The sequence below is a fragment of the Orussus abietinus genome, unplaced genomic scaffold, assembly GCF_000612105.2.
Source record: "Orussus abietinus isolate OABI.00-Male unplaced genomic scaffold, Oabi_2.0 scaffold47, whole genome shotgun sequence".
Lineage (NCBI taxonomy): Eukaryota > Metazoa > Arthropoda > Insecta > Hymenoptera > Orussidae > Orussus > Orussus abietinus.
The window spans coordinates 529,049-554,109 of NW_019396019.1; the positions used below are offsets into that span (position 1 = coordinate 529,049).

A 25,061-nucleotide genomic window follows, 5' to 3' on the forward strand; every position below is an offset into this window, starting at 1 on the left:
CGCGACAGCCCGCGAGCCCGTGCGTCCCGTCGTCCGTCGTCGCCTTTCCCGTGTCCGCTCCGCCCGTCGTCCGGACGTCGCGCTGGTCCGCGAACGCGGTACCCGGCGGCAAGCAGACCGAACGCGACCTCGCGGCCACGTCCGATCCCGAGCCATCCCGGAGCCCGCGTCGCCTTTCTCTGTCTCTCTCTCTCTTTCTCTCTCTCGCGTAGTCGGTGCGTGCGAGCCCTCGGCCGAGATCCAAGATGGCGGCCGACTCGGGAATGGAGACGTGTCCGTCCCCGGAGATCGTCGACTCCAGGAAGCGGCCGCTCGACTGCGAGACGGAGAACGGCGCGACGAAGAGGTCGCACTACGGGACAGGTATGGTGAGCCGCCCGGAAGACCCGGAGCCCGTCGTCCGTCCTCTCCTCCCTCTCCGCGGTCGCGGGCGCGCGCTCGCTCGCTCTCTCCTCTCCGTCCCTCCCTCGCTCGCTCTCTCTCTTGACAATCGCGCTGTTGACACGGCGGGTCGCGCGCGCTGCCTCGGCCCTCCCTCTTGGTTCCCGCGGGTCCCGGGCGAGGCGAGTGGCGCCCAGTGTCGCGCCCGGTCGCGCATCCTCGACCGCCACGTCTCGCGCGCCCTCCCCCTGGCCCCGCCGTTTGAATTTGACGTCGCGCTCGGCCCGCGCCCGCGGGGCGGCTTGCGTGGGCGACTCGACCGAGCCCGCGCTCGATGGAGGACCGTCCGTGACTCCGCAGCTTTCTCACCGCGGCGCTCGGCGCGCCAACTCGGCCCCTGTTGGGACCGACCGCGCGTCGTCCTCCCGAGATCCTCGTCGTCGTCGTCGTCGTCGACAACCTAGGACCCGCGATGTGGCGCAGCGGTGAGTCCTCGAGGTCGTGGGTCAAGGTCGGAACGCGCGTCGCTCGCCAAGTCGTCCGTTGAACAGCTGTTTGCCCACCGAGCGAAGAGGTTCGGAGCTGCCTGGAGCTTTTTGCTCCCCACGAGCTGTGCTTTCTTCGTTTTGTTCGGTCTCGAGTCGAGTCGGAGAGCGGACCAAAGGGTGCCACTCGTCACGGTCGCTAGGATGACATGAAAACATCTGTCGTGGCATGGCCCAGCTTTGCCTGTCGAGTCGACGGCTCCGTATGAGCTCGGTCGAGGGCACGAGGCCTTGTCTTCTCCGGAATGACTATCGTCTAGATGGACGGTGGATAGGAACGAGAGGAGTAATCGGTGCTTTGTGGTTTTCAGGTGGAGATGGAACGTATCACCTCAAAGTCCTGGTACCTGGAGTGGCGGCCGGGGCCATCATCGGGAAAGGAGGCGAGACCATTGCTCAATTACAAAAGGATACAGGGGCTAGGGTTAAAATGTCAAAGTCGCACGATTTTTATCCAGGTAGGACGTCGATTACTCTCCGTAGTTTATGTAAGAGTCCTTCCATCGAGATGCACTGTCATGCGATCGCATTGCCTTTTTCTTTGTATTTTTTAGGAACAACGGAACGGGTATGCTTGATAACTGGGAGCGTCGATGCCATAATGGCTGTGATGGATTTCATAATGGAAAAAATCCGCGAGAAACCTGACCTTACGTCCAAGACCACGGTTGATTTTGACTCTGGAAAAACTACAGCGGAAAGGGACAAGCAGGTACTAAAAGTAACGGTGCGCAGTGTAGTATATTTTTGTTACGACTTTAAGTAGTGACGATACAAGTTGACAAGTTGCTCGCTGTGTCTAATTATTCCACGTGAAGTGTACTCTGCAAGGCATTTATTTGCTCTGCGTGTTAGCATAGCTTTGTCTATTGTTCTCGATGCGATAAGCAAAGCAGTGGGTGTCTACTTATCTTTACCGATGATCATTAAGTATAGCGGTAGGGCGAAGATCGGTCATTTCTTTTCATAGCCTCGTGACGCGAAGCAGATGTCCATACACGTCTAATGTCGTAATAACGTTGGATCTCTTATGATTTTCGTTATATCACAGGAGGCACATGTACGGTGGAAAAAGATCGGTCGTGCCGTAGAGAGTGAATGCGGGCAAAAGTAAGATATTTTCAACTATGAGAAAGGATCGTTAACGTTGCATAATACCGATAGCACGCGTCGTTATTGCAACTTACAGCATCGAGTGAAATTGAGCGTATCTACCAGAAGCAGAGTGAAGTCATACTGTGCGACTTTTGCTCGTTAGCAATGACCCAGTTAGCGAGTGCTTGTATGGTTAATGATCTGAAACGCACACCGTGTGCTACGGTGCTTCACCCTGCCTCGAGTGATATCAATTTGCAAAAGAAACGTTTCAACTATTTGTGCCAGTTGTCTCTTAAGGCTTCGGAATCATGGACGCGATCGGCTTGATACCACTTTCCCGTTTAGCGACGGTTGTCCTTGGGTTATGCGCGGGTTAGATGTCGCAAGGCCCCGTCCTTTTGAATAGGCGTAATTATCATCTGGTGCGGTCATTCTAAATCGAGCACGCTCGCGTACGCTTCCGAGCACCAGATAAAGACGAAAACAAAGCGATTCTCTGTGTTACAGGTCAAGATCCTGGTGCCCAACAGCACCGCGGGCATGATAATCGGCAAGGGTGGGAATTACATCAAACAAATCAAAGAGGAATCCGGCTCCTATGTTCAAATCAGCCAGAAAGCCAAGGACCTGTCTCTTCAGGAACGGTGCATCACCGTTCTCGGGGAGAAGGACAACAATCGCAACGCTCTGCTTATGATCCTGGCCAAGGTGGCGGACGATCCGCAGAGTGGAACGTGCCTTAATGTCAGCTACGCGGACGTAAGCGGTCCCGTCGCTAATTACAACCCAACGGGTAGCCCTTACGCTCAAGCTCCTGCTGGGACGCCGACGTACAGTGCCACTGCGGGTCTAAATACAGGTACTACACTTTTGGCGTTCTCCGAAAACCGCTTCTTCGTCACCTTCCCGGCGCACTCGAGGCGCCGCCAAATTGCTTTCACTTCGGGAAAGCGAGAAAAATTCAAGGAAATACTTTTCCAACACCTTAGCGGGTATCTCGTGGAATCCTTGGGATTTACTCCACCTACTATGCGCGGTGAAACTTACTTTTCGGCAGTTAAAATCGAGGCGGTAATTTGGGCTCGTAAAGTTAGGCAAACTGCCCCATGTATGGTGCAAAAGATTACGCTCACTCGTGCGGGGGAAATTCCCCATAAAGAACGGCAAGGTGTAATAGGACATTCTGTATTCTCGGGCGGAACCGCGGAAGAACGTAATGCAGTGTCCCGTTTATAATGTGGACGTTAACGTAATGCGCGAGGCTGGGGATGGTTTTTTTTTTACAGCGTTTCTCACCGTCGAGTTGCGGAGCGGTATGGCGTTTGAAAGTATCCGGAAGGACCGCTGCGTGCGACGATAGTCATTGTTGTAATTAGCGGTGACGGGTCTCTGGTCGTCTCGGTGCCCTAACGACCCCGTAATGATGCTCGAGGGGTACTTCGGTGGCAAGTTACCCAGGGATGTATCCGAAGTTCGGTAACTGGGTCGCGGGACCACCTGGACCGCAAATACTGTGCAACGTACCTGGAGAACGTACCTACAATAAGCGACTGGGATATCTGGTCAACGCGAATTAGGTCGCGTGTCACTCGACCGGCGGAAAACGGAGAGGATATTAATCCTGGAAATTTGAATGGAGCATATATCCCGGCGGCTTCGTACGGAGCATTGTGCCCGACGATATCGACGAGAGCGCACCCACGGTCGGCGGGGCACTTCGAGTAATAGGACGATCCGACCGTACGCGGCGGTTAATCGGGCACAAACAATTATGCCTGGTTCCACCAACCTCGGTTAAATCATTGATTACCTAACCGTAGGTTGAAGTAACATCTAATCATAGGTTAAAAAAAAATAAACGTTCCAATTTATTTATTTAGAGCGTGCAGATTAGTAAATCGTATACACAATTCGAAGTACATTGAATAGTCGGTGAACGAGTTCGCATGATTGAAGGTAGTTGGTGGAATCGGGCATTAATTCCATGTACGTTTAATTGCGCCCGGAGTGCACGTTCGGCGCGTAGGATCCGAACGGTCGTGCACGAACGCCCTTGAAAGAGGCCGGCAATTGAAGTAATTATATCGCACGCAGGGGTAATTTAAGCGGCGCGTCGTTGTCGAGTAGTTAGAAGGATAGACGCAGAACGCACGGAGCAAGCGGTAAACCGAAACACTTGTTTCAGTGAGCCTCCTAAACGGTGCCGGGCTGAGTCTGAATCTGAACCTGGGGGCGGCCATGACGGCGGGCACGGCCCCGGTGACGACGCAGTTCCTGGAGCACATAAAGCTGAACCTGCGGACCACCGGGTTCACGGAGCAGGCGGCCTCGGAAATCCTTGGGGCAATCGCCACCCTGGTCAAGTACAACACCCTCGGGGTGGGGATCGGCGTGCCGACGAGCGTGAGCTACCTCGGCACCCCGATGGACAGCACCACGACGGCGAACGGGTCGAACAACAACGGGGGCGTTTTCGGGCCCATCGGGACGGTCCCTGCCCTGGGCTCGACCTCGCCGACCTCCCGGTCGACCATCGACCGGTACGAGCCGTTCGACCCGTTCCGGCAGAACAGCACCGCCGCCGGCGCCATCCACCTCAACAACAACTCGTTCGGGCTGGGCACCAACCAGCTGTCGCTCGTAAGTAAGAGCCCCATTCAGGTAGACACCAACAGCCAGGAGACCACGAAACTAGAGTTAGGGATACCCGAGATCATTGTCGGCGCCATTTTGGGACCAGGCGGCCGTGCCCTGGTAGACATTCAGCGGCACAGCCGCGCCAGCATCCAGATCTCGAAGAAGGGCATGTTCGCGCCTGGTACCAGAAACCGCATTGTCACTATCACGGGCACACCGCAGATGATACGGACCGCGCGCGAGGGGATCGAGCAGCGGATTAAAGAGGAGGAGACGAAGAGAGCTTGTCACAACGCCCTGGCGGGTATAATCCACTGATTCCTCCGCGACCAGCGGCGAACTCGAGCCGAGACCATCCCCGAAATCGCGAGCCTCGCCTCCTCTCGCGCGCGTCGACCCTGAGACGCTAGGGCAGCTCCCTCTCCTTAGGTACCTTTGACACATACACACCACAGACACGTACACACATGTACACCCTCTCTACCCGCGCCAATCGCCACCTCTCGGTCTCTCACCCTGTATCGCCCTGTCGCGTCATAGCGCTTGCATCGCCACACACAACACACACACACACATCACCATCCTTGCATCCATCACGGCTCGTTGACATTTATCTACCTTTAAGGTTCGTAAGATATAAATATTACATATAATATATATAATAAATATATATATATATATATATACATATGATAACTATTGCAATTGTTCTGTGATACACCACGTTACGGGGCTTTATCACACAGAAACACGTACACACACACACAAACACACAGAGAGAGAAAGAGAGAGAGAGAGAGAGATCCGCGCGAAACGCGGAGAAACGCGATAACCACGTCGGAGCTACGGAATATCTACATGTAATTATTACGGTATTGCACTGATAGAAATGCACGATGTAAATTTACATACACTCGATCATTGGTTATTCTGATGCCACGATGAATTGCAATAAAATCGTAGAAAATTATAATGTAATATATTACGTTAAATTCCATGTAAGAATGCACCTATACGGTGGATGTACAATGTTAAGGGTGTTTATACGTTCTTTTAATTCGTAATTCTTAAATTTTACGTCTTTCTACGTGGAAGTTAAGTTACGAAGGGGGCGGATGAGTGTGTATGTAAATTTCCATTGGTTTTTTATTTTTATCAGTGTGGGAACTCGTAGGTGGCACGACGGAACTTTTGTCACGAGTCGGCCGACGAAAGGCGTCGTTCGGTTGCTAAGGATCTTTAGAGCGCCCCGGACGGCATAGTTACCGACGCGGGGAGGCGTCCCGGCGCTTCCGCGGGCTAGGGTCCTGCGGAAGGGCCGCAACGGAGGCCCCCGTTTTAATATTTAATCCCGAACGGGGTGCTCCGACCGGACGACGCGTTTCGGGCGATCGCTTGGGGCGAGATGTGGCCAGGGCAAATCGTTGGAATCGTTACTCAACGCGCTATCGAGCGAATCGCATGCTTGTCAGGCCCGGTGGTAACCGCTTGACAATACCAAAGATTTTATACGTGCCGATCAGGAAAGAGCTTGGTCTTGAAATCTCTCTATCTCCGAAGCTGGCTGGTCCGGCTGAAGCATGTAACGTTATAATTCCTCGTTGCCAAGGTCCACTCTTAGGTCTTCTTATGTAACGCGGTTCGGTTCGTCCAGGGAGTATGCACCACACTCGTACACGCATACGTACATGTACACGGATACGGATACGCCACGCATTAACCGTGTTAATGATCCCCGCGATGATAGCGGATTGGATATTGTCGGGAGAATCGAACGCGGTTGCATGCAATGTTTTTTTTTTCTTTTTCATATTTTCATCTTTTTTTTTTCTTTTTTTTTTTTCCTTCGGGGGAACGCGTGTCGTAACGGAGGGACACTCGCCGCGCGTCGTGGTGCGTGCGGTTCTAGACCAGGGACGCTTACGTACAAAATTCCATTCCATGGTTCTCGTCAATTAGGGACTCTTTTGCTCCGTCTGGCAGTGGGCGCGGTTGCGAGATCTTGGTTCTTGACTTTCGTTCTCGTTTCCTCTTCTTTCCTTTGGTTTCTTTCTTCCCTCGCTCCGAGGTTGGACGATCGAGCTCAGGACAGTCTTGTCGAAGCCTGGGATGGGCGCTCCTGCACCTGAGGAGTTCTTTCTCTTGATACTGTTTTTTTTTTCTTTTCTTTTTTTCCCCATCCTTTCTTACCGTGGACTATTTAGCGCAATCCCGAGGGAGATATTTTTGGCCGGGTGGATCTTCGAACGACCGCTCGTTCGTCGCTGAAGCGTTCTCGTGTCCTGGTGCGCCCATCCTTGGTCTTATGCCGCCACTAATGTTGGTTCACGCGCTGCCCTTGCACGGGACACCGACGCGGGGCCTTTGCACGCGATTGCGAGTATTTTGCCGACGGTGTTGTTGATTGTTATAAATGAGGGAATCGACGCCCCGCGTCGGTACGCGTCCCGCCTCGACGAGGTGCGGGGGCCGCCGCGTGAGCGTTGTCATAGAACGTCGGGACGCTCGCGGAGACGAGCGCCCCGTCGAGTACGCTTAATAGGAACGCCGTAGACATGTAAAGAAAAGAGGAACAAAAAAACGTTATACGAGGGATCGTAGGAAAGTGTCCGACTTGGCCGCGTATCGTCGGCCTGGCACGATAGATTCGCTTGATAAATATCCTCAAGGACGGGAAAACCAGTTCCGACGATGGAGTATTATATTTTCTACTGAAATTCCAGGAGATATAGCGAGCGCTCGTCGCGGTTATTATTAATTCACCTTTCCTTTCTTTCTTTTTTTGTCATTTTTTTTTCATTTTTTAATTTTTTTTTAATTTTTTTTTATTTGTGTCACACATACGACCTTCGGCCGTTTATCGTTTTAACGAGATTTAACGCGACTTTTCCCGAGACTCCCCGTCAAGATGAATTCAACGTACCGAGTGCAGGGCCTCTCGTCTTCGGAATCTGCCCGAGTTCCTCTGCTTTTCTTTCCTGTACCTAAAAATCATGCCCAGCCAGTGAAACTCAAAATTAAATTGTATATATATGTATATTAGAAATATTCATTGAATATTTTGCACGCGATGTGTACCATCCGAGTATGGATCGAATTCGAGCAAGCCGAAATCTCGGTCCCGAGGCCTTGCAACAATGTGGCGGGAGTGATTGCTCTCCTCTTTCTTTTCTTTTTTTCTTCCTTTTTCCTTCCCGTTTTTATCGGGCGAGTCCCATTGCGCGCGGTATACATGATATATATATATATTTTTTCTTCTTTTTAATCGTGCCGTTTTAATTCCTTTTGTTGATGCCACTGCGAGTTCGATACGGGTTTATTGTCGCGCGTACGCTACGTTGTCGTTTTAGGATTTTCTTGGAGAGAATTCGATTTTAAGCCCAGGTCTCTCATGATCTGTGCGCTTGTCAGATTCGAGGGAGGGAGATGCTTGCTAGGTATTAAAAAAGCAAAAAAACAAAAATATTCTCGATAATTGTTTCGGNAGGAAATTGAATGATATTATAAATATTGTTGACGAGGCATTTGCGTCCGCGAAGGGAAAAGATAAATTTTATGTTTATTCATAAATTCTATATATGAACTATTGAAAAGCCGTGTTGCTCCGATGCGAATCGAGGGGTCGCTGATAACGATAAGCCGGTTAACAACACGGGCGTAGATAGATTCAATCGAAAATTCAAATACGATGTCTTGTTAGTGTTATTCATAGCGTTACTGTAATTTATATATATGTATATCTACACATACACACACACACACACCACCCACATATATACATATATACACACACTCACGTACATCCGCATATATATAGATAAGCGTGTCGTTCGTGGCGCGACGCCATCTACATCAACTAATATGCATAATGATTCTTTAATATCAATTCTACACATTTCCATCGATCACATTATCACGAGCATCATCACATTAGGTTATAATTCTTCGAGTCGTTGGTTACGTCGAGGCATTGTCGTCGCCATTCTCCGATCGGGCGTTAAGTGTTACATTAAAAACAAAACGAAGAAAAAAAAAAAAAAGCACCGGCGTTTATTAGTTGGACCGCTGCCTAATCTGTAGGCGGGAGCGTAATTAATTTTTATCGCGATAATGGGAGTCACTGGCTCGCTTTCTGTAAAGCACGGACACGGTACACGTATAGAGATATGAAAGTAAGAGTGGTACAGATTTGAACGTCAAAAGCTAAATGTAATGCGGAATATGATTTCGAGGCAGAACTGCGAAATGGCAATTTTGACTCGAAGACATTGCTGAGAGGTCTGGATTAAGAATGTTTCGTGTTTGTCGCTCACGCGTGTATGCGTGTTACGTGTGCTTTACATGGTGGCTGTCATACCCCCTTAGGAAGAAAGTGGTTTTTTCTTCCGATTATGAGAGACACTAGTGGGAACTCCAATCGACCACTTTCTTCCTTGAATTGACAGGAGTTACTCTCGTTCATCGATTAGCTCTACAATCGAGAAATATCATTGTCGGACAGATTTGTGTTTGCATACTAACGACTTATTCTATTCCGTCTGTCGCGTTACCGTGGCGATCGTAATTGTACATCGTGAAGGAATTAACCCACGTGTTCGTGCGGTGCGTGTCGAAATTAAAGCTTGTCATTTTCCCGAGAGGAAAGCAGGAGGAAACGTATGCACCCACTTTTTGGCACCTTTTTGATCGTCTTGCGAGGTAGAGGGAAGAGAAAAGAAAAATAATACAAGTTGGTTCGATAGAGACTTATCAGATTTTTTTGTATTCCTCTTTTTTTTTTTTCATTTTTTATCGTGGCCAATTCGTTGCGTCTACGCATTATCGGCATTAGAGCATATCGTAGGGAATGGAAATTGGGAAAGGAGGAAGATCCTCGTTATTTGTATGCACCGTTCAATTAGGATTTTTGGATCCGTCGCGTGACTCCAGATCGGAGTATTAATTAAGCGTTGCTAGTAGTTAAAATATTATGTCTAATATCTGGGACTGCCAGGTCTCGCCGGGACGTAGGAAGCCGAAAGGGGGAAATTAACGCCTCCTAGGGGAAACTCGCGTTTCTGATTTACGGATAAAGGTGTCTCTTGATTGACAACGCTTTTAAGGGTGGCGCTTTTATCGAGGGCTCCCCGAGCTTGCTGTTTAAAATCGAGCGAGTGGGCTATCGCGTCGTTCTCCACGTCTCTCTCGATTAGTATCACGTGGGAAGGGCCTTTTGCGGGTTCGAGTATTAAATTAGTCCGTTTTCCGTCGACGAATTGCTGTTAGTACAAAGTTAAAGGTGCCAAGGCGTGCATCTGCACAGGTAGAGGGCAGGCTCGACGACTCGTAGATAGCAAAAGCCTTGATTGCCGTGATTCCCGCATTAATCAGGGTGTCCATTCATCGCGAGAATCGTTAAGGTGATATGAAAGGGCCATTCTATACATAATGAAACGTCAAAATGTTTGTACCATTTTTCTCCCGACTGGGTGTACCGAAGCATGTGTAACTTCAACACGTGATTATGGAGGTCCTAAGAAAGAACGTGGCGTTCATGAAATTTTAATTAAATAAAATATATATATCTATTCTTGGCTCTGTCTGGGCTAAATAGAACTTTTTTCTTCTGTTTTTTTTTTTTTTATCAAATATGAAATTTCACGAGCACCGCGTTCTTCCCTAGGGTCTCCGTAATCACATGGTGAATTTTCAAATTATTGGGTGCATCCAATTTGGAGAAAAGTTTCATAAATATTTTGTCGTTTTATGTATATAAAGTGACTCTTTTTATCACCTTAAGAACTCGACAAGTTAATTCTTTATCAGCCGATCGGACGCGTCTCCGACTCTGAGATTTCTTGTAAAATAAATAAATCACAATTAAACAGGTGGTCCTGAAAAATGATCGTTAATAATTTGTCGATCCTCGAACGTGCGAGGGCACCCTGGTTAGGCGTGGAACGAGCACCTAGGAATTTTGGCGCCCGAGGGCTCTTGGCGCACCTCCACGTCCCGATGCTCCAAATATCTTATATGGAATTTTCTTTCTTTTATTTTTTTTTTCCTACCGACGCGGTTTGTCAACACCCGAGAGCGTCCAACCTTACGCGTGCACGCCGTCCTGGTCGTCGGGTTAATTTTGAGCGAGGTCGACGAGCCGACACCGACACCGTTCGACACCTCGACACCTAACATCACGCGCCGCTCTATCTAACACGCTCACCGACACCTCACTCCGGTGAAAATGCAGGAAAATTGTATTTCTTTGCGCAGGGAAATTAGGCTCGCCGGCACGCATATACTCTAGCCGAGGCTCCAGCACCGGGGAAGCCGCATGCCCGACCCCGTTTCGATTTCTAAGGTCGATTCGGCCCGACCGTGGTCGTTGACGGTCGAACGCCGACCTTTCTTTGCGCATTTGCCAGGGGAAAACGGTCGGCGCAGATCTCGGTAAGGATGGAAACCAAAAGGAAACGAAGACTCCGCCAGATATATCCTCTCGGTCGATTGCTCGTTCCTTGCCAGGCGTTACGCATCGCCCTCGGATTTTTTTTTCTTGCATTGATTATATCTCGCCGAATCGCGTCCATTAAATTCCTGAAATTCTCCAAGTATTTTTATTTTTCATATTTTATACATCATGTTTTTTGGCTTCTTCGAGATATTGGCTCGATAGTCCGCCGGAGCGGAACCGGATGACCTTCTGACCCAGAATCCTGGTTCTGGTCCAGCAGGATCTCTCCTTTCCATCTCTTTTCCACGAGGCGAGCGTAACGTCGAGCCCACCAGGACGAGCTCTCGTTCCAGATCCCTGGGTCCCAGCGCCGATTGCCGTCCCTAAGCGCAAGTGCTCGATGCGACGACCATGACCGTGACCATCGCCTTGGGAGATTAATATCGCGAGAGCCGGTTTAATTAATTCGGGGCTCGATTTAGCCCGGCTCGGATTAGTATCTCGACGCGGCTGGCCCGTCCGAGGCTCTTCGCGATGCGAAATTTCCTCCTCCCCGATCGCGGAACCCCTTAACTAGGATCGGTTCCTTCGAGACAATAAATTGTCGATGTACTTTGACGCTGATTGTTCCTAGTCGCGAAACTGACTGCGAAACTCGCTCGGAAATCGTCCGGCTCCAGGTGGAAGAGGCCGGCGACGTCGTAGCGTGCCTTCCTTTTGCGACGCGTAGAGTTCTGCCTGACGAATCGGAATCGATCGACCATTTTGGGGAGATGGCACGATTTGCCAGCGATAACGAGCGCGGATGATTTATTTATTAATTAATTTATTTAGTTTACTTCTTTTTTTTTTTTTTTTTTCAAAAATTTCCTACATTGAACAAACAGTCCCTGGCTGAGTTTCGATTAATCCCGAAGTCGACTACAGTGCCAATTTTGAATATCATTATTCCGATATGTAATGCAGATTAATTATTTTTTAACGGAGATTTTCATGTCGATCCGAGGTAACTCGACACGTCCGAGGAGCACGGATGGAATGTCTTTGGTACAGCATCCGGCTTGCTACGGTGGCAAATTAGTTCCTTTTTTCCCCAAAACTTCCAAGTACTGAGCTCTCTGCGCCAGGATTCGATTCCTGCGAAACTTTCCGCGGATAATAGGCGAACGACGGGTGGAGTTTCCCTCGTTACTTCCCGAAGCGCTCCGGGGGAACGCTTTTACTTAGCATCTTTTTTTTTTTTTTTTTCTTCACCCCCCTCAATCCGGGTATATTGGAAATAAATATCGTGCATTAAGACGAGATGGAAGTAACGAGAGGGAAATTTTTTCTTCGGAGATTATCGTCGTTCGTTGATTAGGATGGGTTTCGCGGGTCTCGTCGGGCTCGGTGGTCCAGCTCGGGGAATGAGGTTGACTCTTCGTCGTACGTACCTGTCTCTTCGGTAATAAGCTCGTGCAGTTCCTGAGGGTTGTTAGAAGCGGTAAAAAAGTCCTTCTTCCGGCCACCGACTCGAAAACTCGGCTTCCACGCCGGACGATTTCCGAAATCCTCGAGCCTCGCAGCCCTCGAGGTCGGCCGAGCTATCTACGAGTCCGGAAATCGAGCCCACGGTCAAAAGGCTCCGTGTCGAGGAAATCGACCCAGAAGTCGTCCTCGCGAGCATCTTCGATCCTTCGAGCCGATCCAACCGAAAGTCGATTCGACCTCCCCCGGGCTCTCTAATGAAAATCCTTGCCCTGGGCCTCGCTCCCCAAAAGTCGAGTCGGGCGGCGACTCTAGGTCCTTGGCTTGTATAAAACAAGAGAAAGAAATTAAAAAAAAAATAGGAATCATCCTTGTCGCTCGGGAACTCGTCGCGTCACATATCCTTCCATCTCTGAGAAATGCCGATCGACGAACGGGAAGCGAGTGTTAGATAAAATAATAGATATAAAAATGAAAAGTGCAGGAGGATGGCAGGGATTACGGGGGAGCCTGGAAAGGAGAAAAGTGGGGGGAAAATTCGAATCCTGGCGAAGGATCGAGGATGGTGCCTGTTATGCGTAATCGTATGATACGCGGGTATAGTCGTAGGTCAGGGAGGTACCGGTGACCCGATCAGGTGTTCAGGGGAAGGAATCGCGTCCGCACCCTCGGGATCGACTCGGTCAGTCCTGGGGACGGCAGGTGTAATACTAGCTATCAGGGAAACTCGTAGGAATTGCAACTCGAATTGCGAGGTGTAATCAACGCGTTACGCCACTTTGGATCCGCGTACGTTCACTTGTCGCGCGTTGTCGCGCCGACTCGCGACTCGGCTCCGAATGCGTCGCGTACTTTGGCTGTGCGAGCTAGGCTACGTCATTACTCTCACGTGTACATCCATCGACATCACTCGCATCCCCTAGGTCCATTACGTCCATTGCCATCCATCGCAACCACTCGGGTACACCCACGGCCCGTGATAGCCATCGATGCCGGAGAGCGAGGGGTCGATTATCGATTACGAAGACCGGACCGTAAAGATTTCTATAATCATTGGCACCCTGGGCCAGGGTTTATTAATTATCAGTTTTTATTATAGCGGATGTGCCGGGACATTGCGGCGCAATGGTCGCGATTGAGCTCGTTGCGAGTCGCGGCAATACCGTAGAGTAATATTTCCTAGGATATATGTGTGTCGGTGTTTTTTAGTAACGCCTTTTAATGCATGCGTAATCAATTAACGATACTGGAGGTGTTTAATCGATAAGGGGTGGGGGGCGAATTCGGGCCAGTTTCGGGGGTTGAATCGTTTGGGGGATTCTGGGGATTCGATTACAAATTGCGCTGCGGTGTACCTGATATCGGGTATCGGCAATATTTGTGATACGATATTAAGGGTACGATCCACTCGCGACGCGTCGAGGTCTTAAGGGTGTCACACCCGGAATACCTCAGGAATATCGAAAACGCATCGCGGCTCCGCAACGTCGCGACCATCTTGCCCGGAAAAGGGACAATGTGCTTTTGCATCGATCGATCGATCGATCGATTCCGCGCTCAGTCGACGGCTTCGGATGGCGATCCTCGCCGGCACCGCACGGAGAGAAAAAAAAGAAAAAGTGTCATTGAACCAAAGAAATACATTCTTTTAATTCAAAGAATAATGATTAAACTCAAAGGCGAATAAATTGAATTTCTTCGGAATGATGACAATTTATTTCGGGTCGAATGATTATTCCTCTAGCGGAGAAAAATTTATTTGGAGCAATGAGTGTTTTTTTTTTCTCGGTGCGGGATTACATCCAACCAGGAGGGGGGCATAGTCCAATAGTCGCGATTTATATCCCGGGAATGTGGGGTGGAGAGAGGGCAGGAAAGGTACACGACCCTCGGCGTTCTCAGACCCAATTATTCACTGGGAAAAACATCCCGTAATGCATATTACGACGTGTCCTTTTAATTCTGCTACGGCGGGTCCTGTATTGCGAACGATACTTACGAGCGGACCCGAGTCGAGGGGGATAAAAATGATATTTACAATCCAGTCTCGCGTTAGAGGGTACGCCGCGTATTGTCGCGCGATATTATCACGGTTATCGCAATGATCGCAATTATCGCGGCAATGCAGGACACTTCCGAGCCGCGGGGCGACTTGCGACGTTGTAACGGGAGCGATGAATTTTTTCCAGTGTCCTAGTGCCATAACGCGACACAACCTCCCAGCCACACTTGTTAACGTTTCAAGGTAGAACGAGTCGTTATCGATGGAGGTTTTCCGCAGGGTGGGATTTGCCCTCGATTTCTTCTTTCCTGCTCGTACCGAGAAAAGCTCCGGCGGAGGCATAAAATAGAATATATAATGTCCCGGAAGATGGCAAATTAGGAAAAAGGGTTGCGCGCGCGCAAACCGCGAGTCGATTTTTTTCGACGCTTAGACCGTACACGGTAAAAAGCGCGTTAAAACGGAGTAATCGAAAAAGAAAAAAAAATGCGGGGGAATTTAACCGCTAGGTAACCCCCGATTTAACGCTCCATTTTTTACTGTGTATATACATGGACTAAGCATTTTCGACGAAAACAAAAACGTGGGAGGACGAGGGGCTCGCGTCGCTTTGCCGATGCCAGAAGCTTCGTCTTAACATTCGAGCGGAAACTATGCGGAAAAAAAATGGAAAAAGGACGGCGGAGGTCTTTGGTCGAGTTTAAACGTCTCCCTGCGTTTTTAAGGGGTCGCGTTTAAGGGAACATTTTCGCGCCTATGTTGCGCGACCCCCTCCTTGGGGGGTTGGTCGGTTGTATAAATTATCGTTAACGAGGGGAGCTTTGCTTAGTCCGTGTATATATCGTCTAAGGTTCGAAGATATTAGGTTGTCCCATAAGTTCCTTCCGCATCTTGTATTCATGTCCTATGAAAAATGGGAAGACACTTATGGGACAACCTAATACACGCAGGAGGACTCCGGTACAAGCTCCCTATATCAAGTTCTGATATCAGGGCGACTGGAACTATTGAGATGTCCATCTTTTCCCAGTCGTCGAATTTAAAAGCCCTGTTACCCTTTAGGGGTCGCGTTGTAACGGGGTCTTGGCGTATATCGAACTTAGCGCCGGATAACGATTGTCGAGAAAATCCTTTCGATTCCTCGAACGTACTCGCGGGTCCCGCGAGTCCTTCTACTTTTCGGAAATCGAGACGATACGAAACGACAGGATGGAGAAGAAATTCGTTACAGGCGAGGACGCGCGTCTCGCCGGTTCCCTTTGACGTGCAATTGCGCGACAATTGCGCCGCAATTGCCATTACCGTGATGTACATTGTCGGGGCTTGAAGAGGAAAGCCGTAGAAAATGAAACGCGATTCAGTCGAGGCGATCTCGCGGTCTCCACGACTCTACGGATTATTGAGAAATTGCGATATATATATATTATATTATATGTATAGAGAGAAGGTCACAAAGGATAATATATTATATAAATATAAATATGAACATAAATATAAATATATAAATACACATACATATATAAATATATATATATATATTATATTATATTATAATTGACAATAGAGAACACAAACGATGTTATTGTATGTAGTGGAGGGAGAACAAAAGTCGACGCGATAACGAGAGATTGGAAGGGAGAGAGAGAGAATCAACGTATCTTAAGTGTAAATTGCACGCGTAAATTGCGAGGAACGGATTCACCGAGACATTCTATTAGATGCAGCGGCAGTTGTTACATTGTTGTACGTCGCAGTAAGCGCGCATACATTTAGGAGTATAGTGATCGCTCGTGCATAATTCGACTAATCGTTCGCCCCCCCCCTTCGCGAGTGATCCGCGCCCTCGGCCCTGAGATAACGAATGGCCGAATTTTATTCCAAATTAGGAGGGACTTTGCGACCCTCTCGATCGTGCACCTTGGTCGAGGAATATTTTTTTCCTCTTCGTTATATTTTGCTGCGAGGGCAAAAATCAACGAACGTGTATTTTTCATCGCGTCTCCTTAAGGTGAAGCGAACCCCCCTCGAATGAATCAATCGGTGGATTTCTGGAGTTTTACGTCGATTTTTTTTTATCATTATTGTTCTTTGTCATTCACGGAAACGACATATGGAGTATGCCATTTAGTACAAATCCAATACAATTCGACACAGCCGTCGATATAAATGCGAAGGTATTTGGAAGAATCTCTTTCACCGACGTCGATGAAATTTCTCGACGCGTTTCGCTTCACCTTAAACTCTCGAGATGGATATTAAATTGATAACGGAGATAAGTAGGCCTGCTCGCGGCGCGATCGGGCGCTCAAAGGGGGTGGTCCATTTTCTGGGATAGTGACACATACGAGGAGCTTGACAATCGAAACTTTTAGGGCGAGGTATATCTGGGGGAGGGTCTCGACTCGATCTGGAATAAAATTCTCGACCGTCGGTAATCTCGACGGGTGTTCGCGATTACGCGTCCTTGGTGGGATCCGCGGTCCACGCGTGTCCGTGGCGAAGGATTTTTAAGCAAGGATTGTACAAATCTGTACGTAACGTTATTTCACTCGAAGTGAGAGCTAGGCTTAGGCTGTTAATACGGTATATATAATATATATACAGATATATACATATTCGGGGTGGAGCGACGAGGGGGAGACCCGGAAGGAAGGGCGGGGTAAATAATTAAAAACGTAGGGATAACCAAGGCAGGGACGCGTAGCGCATAGAAGCTCGGGGACTGTGGGAAGGGATGGGAAAGTCCAAGGGAGGGAGAAAGAGAATTAAGTACCTTGTCGAGTGTAAGTAGTCGTACCGCTAAGTACACGCGTGGTGCCGCGCGACCCGCCCTATACCTCGCGTACCCACTCTCGGGAGATGAGAAAATATATATATATATATATATGTATTAATCTTCCCTCTCAAGTTATACATATATATGTATTATAAACGACTCGAGTTCGTATACGCGCATATACGAGGTGGCGCCTATTCGCGCGAGCCGAGGGAGAGATCTCCTCCTCTCGGGCGGATCGGAGGTCGCGGGGGCGCGAGCTCCCGAAGAGGTCCCCCAGGAGGTCGTCGCGTCCTCGCGCGGGTCGGAAACTAGCGTAGACTTCCGGAGGAACCTCGGTTAACGCGCGCGAGCAGCTGGCTGCACGAGCCCGGACCGGAGGGGGTCGGTATATATGTATATCGTATACACAACTCGCCGCTGGTGGAAGTACGATCAAGTATTGTACCTTACATTCCTTTGGCTATAACGTAATTTAAGGAGTCCGATCGCTCGACGCGCAGTCGCCGACTCGGGGCCCGGGACCCGACCCCGGACTCGGGGGCGACGAGCATGGACGTAAGGATGTCAGAAGACGGAGCCCAATGTCCCACGTTAGACGACACGGTTCGCCTCGTTCTTCTCTTAAGCTACTTCCGAAGCGACGTCCGAATCTCGGTTTGGCCTTCCTCCGGCCCTCGCTCCTCTGGCTTGGGCTTCGTTCATGTATCTTTCGTCCATGGTCTCGCCCGAGGATGGGTCCAGGGCCTCGAATCGGGGCACGGAGAACCGTGACGTGTACCTCTTCTTGGCGCGGAGTCGGCCACCCTCGTGCAGCGACTTCCGCGTGGAGGCGCCGCGACCACGGGTGGAGGGGCACGTCGATCTCGAGATTACTGGATTTCTCGATCCAGGGGAGGGGAGGCGGAAAATAAGGGCAACTCGTCCCCTGGATCCGCGACTCGAGGAATGATTTGTGCCCATAATTATGAAAGTGGCCTAAGTCATATATTTTTTCTTTCGAAATTACATTGAATTAATTTCGTTTGAAATAATATGCCGTGAAATAACTGATAAACTCTTTTTTCTTAATTTTGACTTAGACCACTATCGTAATTATGGGCACATTTAGAGATGATTTTATAGGGGGCGTCGGCGAGTTCGAGGATCCCGATTTGCCCCACCCGTGGTCGCGACCCTTACCACCTCCGCGGTTGTTCTGACCGTTCGTAGCTCATCCGTCGTCGGCGTTACGAGTCGAGCACAAAAGCGCGTCTTTTAACACCCTCCCCTCCCACCCGCGCTCCGACCGACTCCGGGCCATTCCTGCTCGCCTCGCGCGATAAGAGGGAAGAGGGAGAGAGAGAGACGGAGAAACGATATCTCGCGAAAAGGCGAGCCAGGAACGACCCCGAGGAGACTTTTTATCCGCACACGAGGATACACGCCGTACACGATGCATCACATGGCTCGGCAGAGAGAGAGAAATGGAGAGAACTCGTTTCTTTGCCCTCCCCCGTTCCTCTCCCTCTCTTCGTCTTTCGCCGCTTCCGATCTTTTTTCGTTCGCCTTCTCTTTTACCACCCCCCGTGTAATCTCCTTTTTATATATTTATTAACTCACCTCTCCGAGTTATTTAAAGGATGTATTTATTTTTCGTGGTCCGTCCCCGCGCTCGTCACCTCCCCACCCCACCCCCCCGCCCTCCGCCTACCGATAATGCGTGTAATTAGTTGCGGTCGTCGCAAAGTGACGGAGAGAATGAAAGGAGAGAAAAAAAAAAGAATCGGGCAAGGAGAGAAACGATACACCGAGAGATAAAGAACTCTACTCTAATTATTAATTACTACGCTCTAACCACCCCACCACCCTTGTTCCGCACCCACGGAAGGGAAGAGCAAAAAAGAGATAAGGGAAACTGTTATTCTTTCATCATCGATTTATTCCATTCAATGTTAAATAATGATATAAAGTAAACATAATATATTAACTATTTTCATTCATGAGAAGCATCGTTACCTGTATGAGAAGTGATCACGAGAGCATAATAAACAATCGCTCATTAAATGCATTCTGTTGTTCTTCATTTCACACCGGCCCCCCGCCACCGTCCATCGGTCCATACATCCATCGAAGTCCATCGAACCCATCGATTCCGTCGGGTCGATTCTACGCCATTCGCATATTTGTCACGCTCAAGGTGATCTGGCTTTTCTGCACGGTAACTTACGGACCTGGGTCTTTAGACTAAAGAAATAATCGAGAAATCACGACGCGAATCGATCTCGAGCGAGGAAACGTTCCGTGCTCGACGGGTACCTATATATATATATTTGCGTGTATATATGTATATTATCTAATAAGATGGCTGTGGCGATTTACCTGCCGGTAATCACGTAGGGCACGATCGATGTCGTTTAAGGCATCGATCGATTACGAGACGATCGATTTATTTGTTCTCGATCGATGCATTCCGGTGGCTTCCCCCCGACTACGCATGCGCGGTACGCGGGTCGTAATGAGTTGTCTCCAGGGTTGGGTACTTCTGTATGGAAGATAAATCCAGGGAGGAATTTCAATGAAATTAGTGAAATTAATTTGCTATTCTTAGAAAATATTTACCCGTTTGAATATGTAATAATTGATGTTTGTAATTTAGCGGAGGCCGCATGTCGTACGTCCGCGACATACGGTATATTGGAAACGTAATTTGCTATGATTTTCCACGGTAAGCTCTACGTGGTTTACGTGAGGTATGTGAAAAAAAAAACCTCGAGAAAGTAATAATTGCCCAACCCTGGGTATCTCGCGAGAAGGTGCTACCTCTTCCTCTAGTCAATAGTTAAGTAAATTATTTTTTATATATAAACTCTCCGATGTACAGTTTTAAGGAGATCGGAGCGAGCACCATGTACGAGAGGTGCGCACTCCGGAAGGACGAGAGATGTCGCAAAATAAATTTTCTTACCCCGGTAAGAGCGGTACCCACCGAGTGTTTACTGTTCCCCCATTTTATATTCCGTTGGCACCTCGCGTTATCGGCCGATTGCGATACCGGGTGCCGAGGGATGCGATAAGGAAACTAGGCTCGCATCTCGTGACACAGATTTTATTATTCTCTATAAGCAATAAACGTACATGATCATTTGTTTCACTTATAAAATATCTATGTTTACCGTACCGTTTGTTTCATATTTTTTTTTTTTTTTTTCTTTAATCCGTTATCCGTGCTCTTGTCCTCCCTTTAACATTAGGAATCGCTACTATTATCATACAGGCCTTTTCGTTTACGAACGGCGCGTTTCTTATATAATAAGTCGTCTCGCCGTATTAACTCTTTGTCCGGCCGTTCTTCCGACTAGTCTATCTAGGTTTACCGTCGATGCGATGCCAAGTAATTACCGGGTACCCTTTTTTTTCTTTTTTTTTTTTTCTTATTGCCATTGATCGATCGGACTACACGGTGGTTTTAAATCGACCGCGGTGGACGCGCTGCGCAACGCTTTTACCGGTTAATTATCCTTCCCTTCGTATATTTAACAAATCCCGGGACGATACGAGACCCACCAGGGTATGCACGACCTGGGCGAAAACCGTCTCTCTCTCGAGTTAAATTCCTGTTACCGATTCCCCACGAGTTTTGACAATCACGAGGACCCCAGCTATTGTCGCTAACGAGTTGGACACTGTCAATTGTACACGGGGTTCGCACCTAATAGCGCGAATACCTGGAAGATTCACGTTTGATTACGCTTGTCCGGATCGAGAGATCGATCGATTTGATATTTCGACTCTAAGGAGGCATCGGTCTTCGTCGTACTCTGGAAGACGGTCGCGCGATCTTCCGGGGTCTCCATTGTCTTTCTTTCGCGGCAGTAGAACGCGTAGGAACTGATAGTGTCTCTTTAACGATAACGGATTCCGACGAGCAGGTCGCAACGAAGAGTTTTCCCTGCGGCTTGCGACCTAGAACATTATCTCTACCCCTAGGATGTATCAAAAGTAATTCTATGAAAATAATTCAGTCGAAGGCTGCTCTTTTGCGTCCGCGGAAGCGGTCACTGGGAGTCCTTGGCCGAACCCGCGGCACTTTGAAAAACGCTCGAGGACCCTATGAAATTAATTGTTTTTTAACCCGGTACTACCTGTTTAAAGAAAAATCGAATTAGGGGAGAATCGCTCGTTTCGAGACCGAGCACTCCCTGTGACCGCTGCTGTTAATTATATTATGTACACTTGTTAAGACTATAAGGCGTTGATACCGAAGTAGTTGCGAGTCCCAAGGAAACTACGACGTCACCCTCGACCGAAACCGGATACAAAGGAATCTCGTTTACATGGTCAAGAACTACTTTCGCACGAGGACAGTTTCGAAAATGATGCATATACATGAGCGTGGCGTCTCGCGTCATCGCAAATGTTTCTCGCCGTTTAATTCTATCGGATAGATGTAGAGACGAGCGAGTGCCTGGGGATAACTCTTCGCTGCTCGATAACGCGTTGCCTGGGACCCGATTCCCGAATTCATACGATGAAATTTCTCATTACAATTATGCGACTTCGCAACAATGGGATATTTTTTAATGCGAGTCCGTTCTTAAGCGAAAAAGTCCCTATGAATTCGAGAATAGGAGCTCAGATTTCCAGGTCGAAATTCTAGAAATTTAGGCTCGGATTAGAATTGAAAAAATGATTCGCGCGAGAGAGATATACCTTGGAAAGTCAAGGCTTCGACGAAACTTTCTGTTAACTGGCAGGGACTTTCGAATGTACAAAAAGACATCGCTCGGTTAAACTAGCGTCCCTGTACTCGGTCAGGTAGAATCGGAATAATTAGAAAGGAGAGTCTGACCTCAGGCTCGAGCTAAGGGTTTTATTCCGAGTCGGGAATTTGATAAATGTATATTGTACAGAAATAATAAACTGTCGAGATTTACTTGTAAAGGGTTACACGATATTAGCGGCTCTCGAGATGTACTCGTACTCGTCGATGCGTAGTGTGCTCAAGGAGGAAATGGGTAATTGGAATCGAGTACTTATGGGCTACCGTAGGTTGAAATTAAAATTGAGCATACTACGCTCTACCTTTCAGGCTAAAGAAATGCATTAAATGCTAAGCCTACGTCCGGACTCACTTCGTACCTATCCCTAATAGTTCTTAACGCTTAAGCTTTGCGATGCGACAATGGAGTCTCGCTCTGCGGGGAAATGAAACGTACTCAAAGTGTAAAATCTTAGAGAAGGAAGATGTTTTGTACTTTTCATTCCTCGGGTGTAGCGGTACGGGTAATTTGAGTACGGCAAGTTCGACCGTCCTCGATTCCTCCTAGGTTCCTTTCCGTTTCCTATTTTAACTCGTCCAAGCGCACTCGATAACGCGGGAGATTACCTAACTCCGTCCTTAAGGAAGGATTAATACGTACATTGCTCCTCCTTGCCAATGTACCCTGTACCCTTGACGGAGGCGATAAAAAATCAATTACGAAATTATATTATATCGTAAGTATAAAAAGTAAACTTTTGATTCTCACGTAATATAGAAACCTATTTGTAATAGGTTAATAAATTTTTAAAAAATATTCTGGGGGTATCGTACAGAGGAGAAATTTCGTTAATTTTAACGGTGAATGTAGAAGACAATGAAAAACGTAACAAAATTAAAAAAATAGGCCAACATCTCTATCACCTATGCGTAAACTCGGAAATAATCTTGCAGCGGCGAACGTCGCTCGGCCTATTAAGTACAGTCTTGGTACTTTTGTTAAAAACCATTGCCGGCTGTAACGCTATCTCGGAGTTTACCTACAGCTGCCGAGTGATAAAAGGTGCATAACTCAGCTAGCATTTTCAACATCGTTGATGTGAAAGTGTATGTTAAAAATGAAACAACTCGAGCTCGTTTCTCGGCTCAAATTCGGATATACCAAATTCTTGTAGTTATTAAAAAACACCTTCAGGTTACATCGTACTAGTAGCTGTAAAAAAATATTTAAAACCCAAGTTACTCTTTGCCACGTTTCAATCTTTCTAGAGCAAAATAAAATGAGAACGAATTATGGAATGTAGCATCACAGATTCATGACTTAAAAGCGCACCGGAGTCAGGATCCTTCAACATAATAAAATATTCCAAACATCGAGAGAAGCAACGCACCACCTTTTATCACTGTCCAGCAGCCGAGTCGAGGACCACCTCTGTTTCTTTTAAAAAGAAATTTAAAAGAGGAACAGGGTGGTCTGCCTTGCTTGCTACTTGGTTGCTTCCGGTGGACAATCGGGCTGATTATTGGGATGAGCGGCAGTGAAAGCTGGGTGATTCTCTAAGTGACGATCTACCCTCAAAATGGTAGGAAACGGTCTCAAGTCGACGTGAAACCTTCTGGCGTTAAATATTTGCGGTACTAGACAACAATCTGCTAACGTGATTTCATCGCCCACGCAATACTTACCTGCACTCGAGGATAATAATTTTTCCACGGCTGAAAATCAACGGATTTTTGGTAAAAAATAATGGAAACCAAATTTTCCTTTGATCGTAAGTACGTCACTATTCCTTTCCCAAATACTTTGGATCACGGATGGACGTACCTGTGAAACCTCGGGTGATCCAATGTTGTGCCCACTCCTTCTTACGTTCCTCCCCGACGTAAATTAAAACCACTAAATTTTGCAAGGGTTGAATGCCACTAGCGATCACTTCACAAATTTCTCTCACTCTGGCTCGTTTTACTGGATCGGCTGGCATTAAAGGGCGATGTGGTCTAGTTTCTTCTAAGTATTGTAAGATGTTCAGCTGGAACGGTTCCAATTTTCTAAAGCCATCTAAACTTGTCCTCGTTTAATCTAATCCATATGTTCCAGACTTACCGATTCTATGATCGTGTGATTGTCAATATGTAGAGCCGGTACCTGCTCCATCGGATTGACTTCACGGAATTCATTGGAATGTTGTTCCCCGCCGCTTTTTACCAAACTCACAGGTTTGATGTCGTATGGTATTTCTTTGAGGTTCAAAGCTACAAGTTTGAAAATAATTTTGAGCATTGTTAAATTTATTAAAAATTAGACAAACTGGGAAAATTACTCACCGATTCGCACCCTCCACGAGCAGGAACTCCGCCAGTAGGAGTAAAGAACCGGCTACGGAAAAAGAGAGAGGGTTGAATTTCTCGATCATGTCGGTGTTTACAGGGTTAACCGGCTTTTAATCCACGGAAAGATTCCTAGCTCGAGGCGAAATTTAAAACCAGCGTCCGGTTGTCAAGGTCGTCGGTTTAAAAACCTCGAATTACCGTGCGAATTAATTGACCGTCGATGCCTAATTACGGCGTGTGCGCCCGCACGAATAAAGGGGTTGATAGGAAGGATCACCCTGAGTGCCCGCTTCGAAATCCAGTCGGAAAATTCCGCTCACCTTTCCCATAACAGACATCTCGTCGGACTCGGCTGGACGGACTCGTGCGCTCGACCGATCGTTTCGCCGATTCCCCGAGAAAGTAGCTAGCCGGTTTCTCGAAAATTTGGAATCCGCTCTACGCGCGAAATCGCTCCTCCTTCCCTCTTTTACCCGATTGCCAGACGTCCCGTTCGAGTTCCACCACTACCGGCGAACGCGGTTGCTGACCACGTTCATAAAAGAGAAGGTGAGACCGCCCGAGCAAAACCGTCAAGCAACCGCGAGATGGTGCTGCCGCAGGCTTAGAGCCTTCAAAGTTGCCCAGAAATATCCCTAAATTTTGGTACA

At 48.1% G+C, this 25,061-nt stretch overlaps 2 protein-coding genes across 8 annotated transcripts; one reads left to right on the forward strand and one right to left on the reverse strand.

Annotated features, from left to right (window-relative positions):
• Window positions 1–24,294, forward strand: LOC105695245 (RNA-binding protein Nova-1). 7 transcript variants are annotated; one of them, XM_012416623.1, is made up of 6 exons: window positions 1–363; window positions 1,238–1,384; window positions 1,481–1,653; window positions 2,532–2,883; window positions 4,210–4,664; window positions 24,179–24,294. In XM_012416623.1, exons 1-6 carry the CDS (start codon window positions 246–248, stop codon window positions 24,215–24,217), a joined length of 1,284 nt encoding a protein of 427 aa, XP_012272046.1. In that variant the 5' UTR covers window positions 1–245; the 3' UTR covers window positions 24,218–24,294. The 7 variants fall into 7 exon arrangements, with proteins under 7 accessions (XP_012272046.1, XP_012272045.1, XP_012272047.1 ...); XM_012416622.1 differs by lacking the exon at window positions 24,179–24,294 and adding an exon at window positions 14,751–16,048; XM_012416624.1 differs by lacking the exon at window positions 24,179–24,294 and adding an exon at window positions 10,914–12,920.
• Window positions 19,663–24,926, reverse strand: LOC105695246 (probable maleylacetoacetate isomerase 2). Its single transcript, XM_012416625.2, has 5 exons — window positions 24,732–24,926; window positions 24,406–24,457; window positions 24,185–24,333; window positions 23,906–24,110; window positions 19,663–23,796 (listed from the first exon to the last, which is right to left on the reverse strand). The coding sequence occupies exons 1-5, from the start codon at window positions 24,747–24,749 to the stop codon at window positions 23,567–23,569; spliced, it is 654 nt and encodes a 217-aa protein (XP_012272048.1). The 5' UTR covers window positions 24,750–24,926; the 3' UTR covers window positions 19,663–23,566.
• Window positions 24,927–25,061: the final 135 nt, after the last annotated feature.

What these genes read in the sequence shown, in the direction of transcription:
- LOC105695245 (XM_012416616.2), top strand. Translation starts at nt 246, where the DNA reads ATGGCGGCCGACTCGGGAATGGAGACGTGTCCGTCCCCGGAGATCGTC. An exon ending in GAGGTCGCACTACGGGACAG is followed by an intron (nt 364 to 1,237) that starts GTATGGTGAGCC and finishes TGTGGTTTTCAG; the next exon opens with GTGGAGATGGAACGTATCAC. An exon ending in AGCAGGTACTAAAAGTAACG is followed by an intron (nt 1,654 to 2,531) that starts GTGCGCAGTGTA and finishes TCTGTGTTACAG; the next exon opens with GTCAAGATCCTGGTGCCCAA.
- LOC105695246 (XM_012416625.2), bottom strand. An exon ending in ATCACACGATCATAGAATCG is followed by an intron (nt 24,111 to 24,184) that starts GTAAGTCTGGAA and finishes GAACCGTTCCAG; the next exon opens with CTGAACATCTTACAATACTT. An exon ending in GATCACCCGAGGTTTCACAG is followed by an intron (nt 23,797 to 23,905) that starts GTACGTCCATCC and finishes GTTGATTTTCAG; the next exon opens with CCGTGGAAAAATTATTATCC.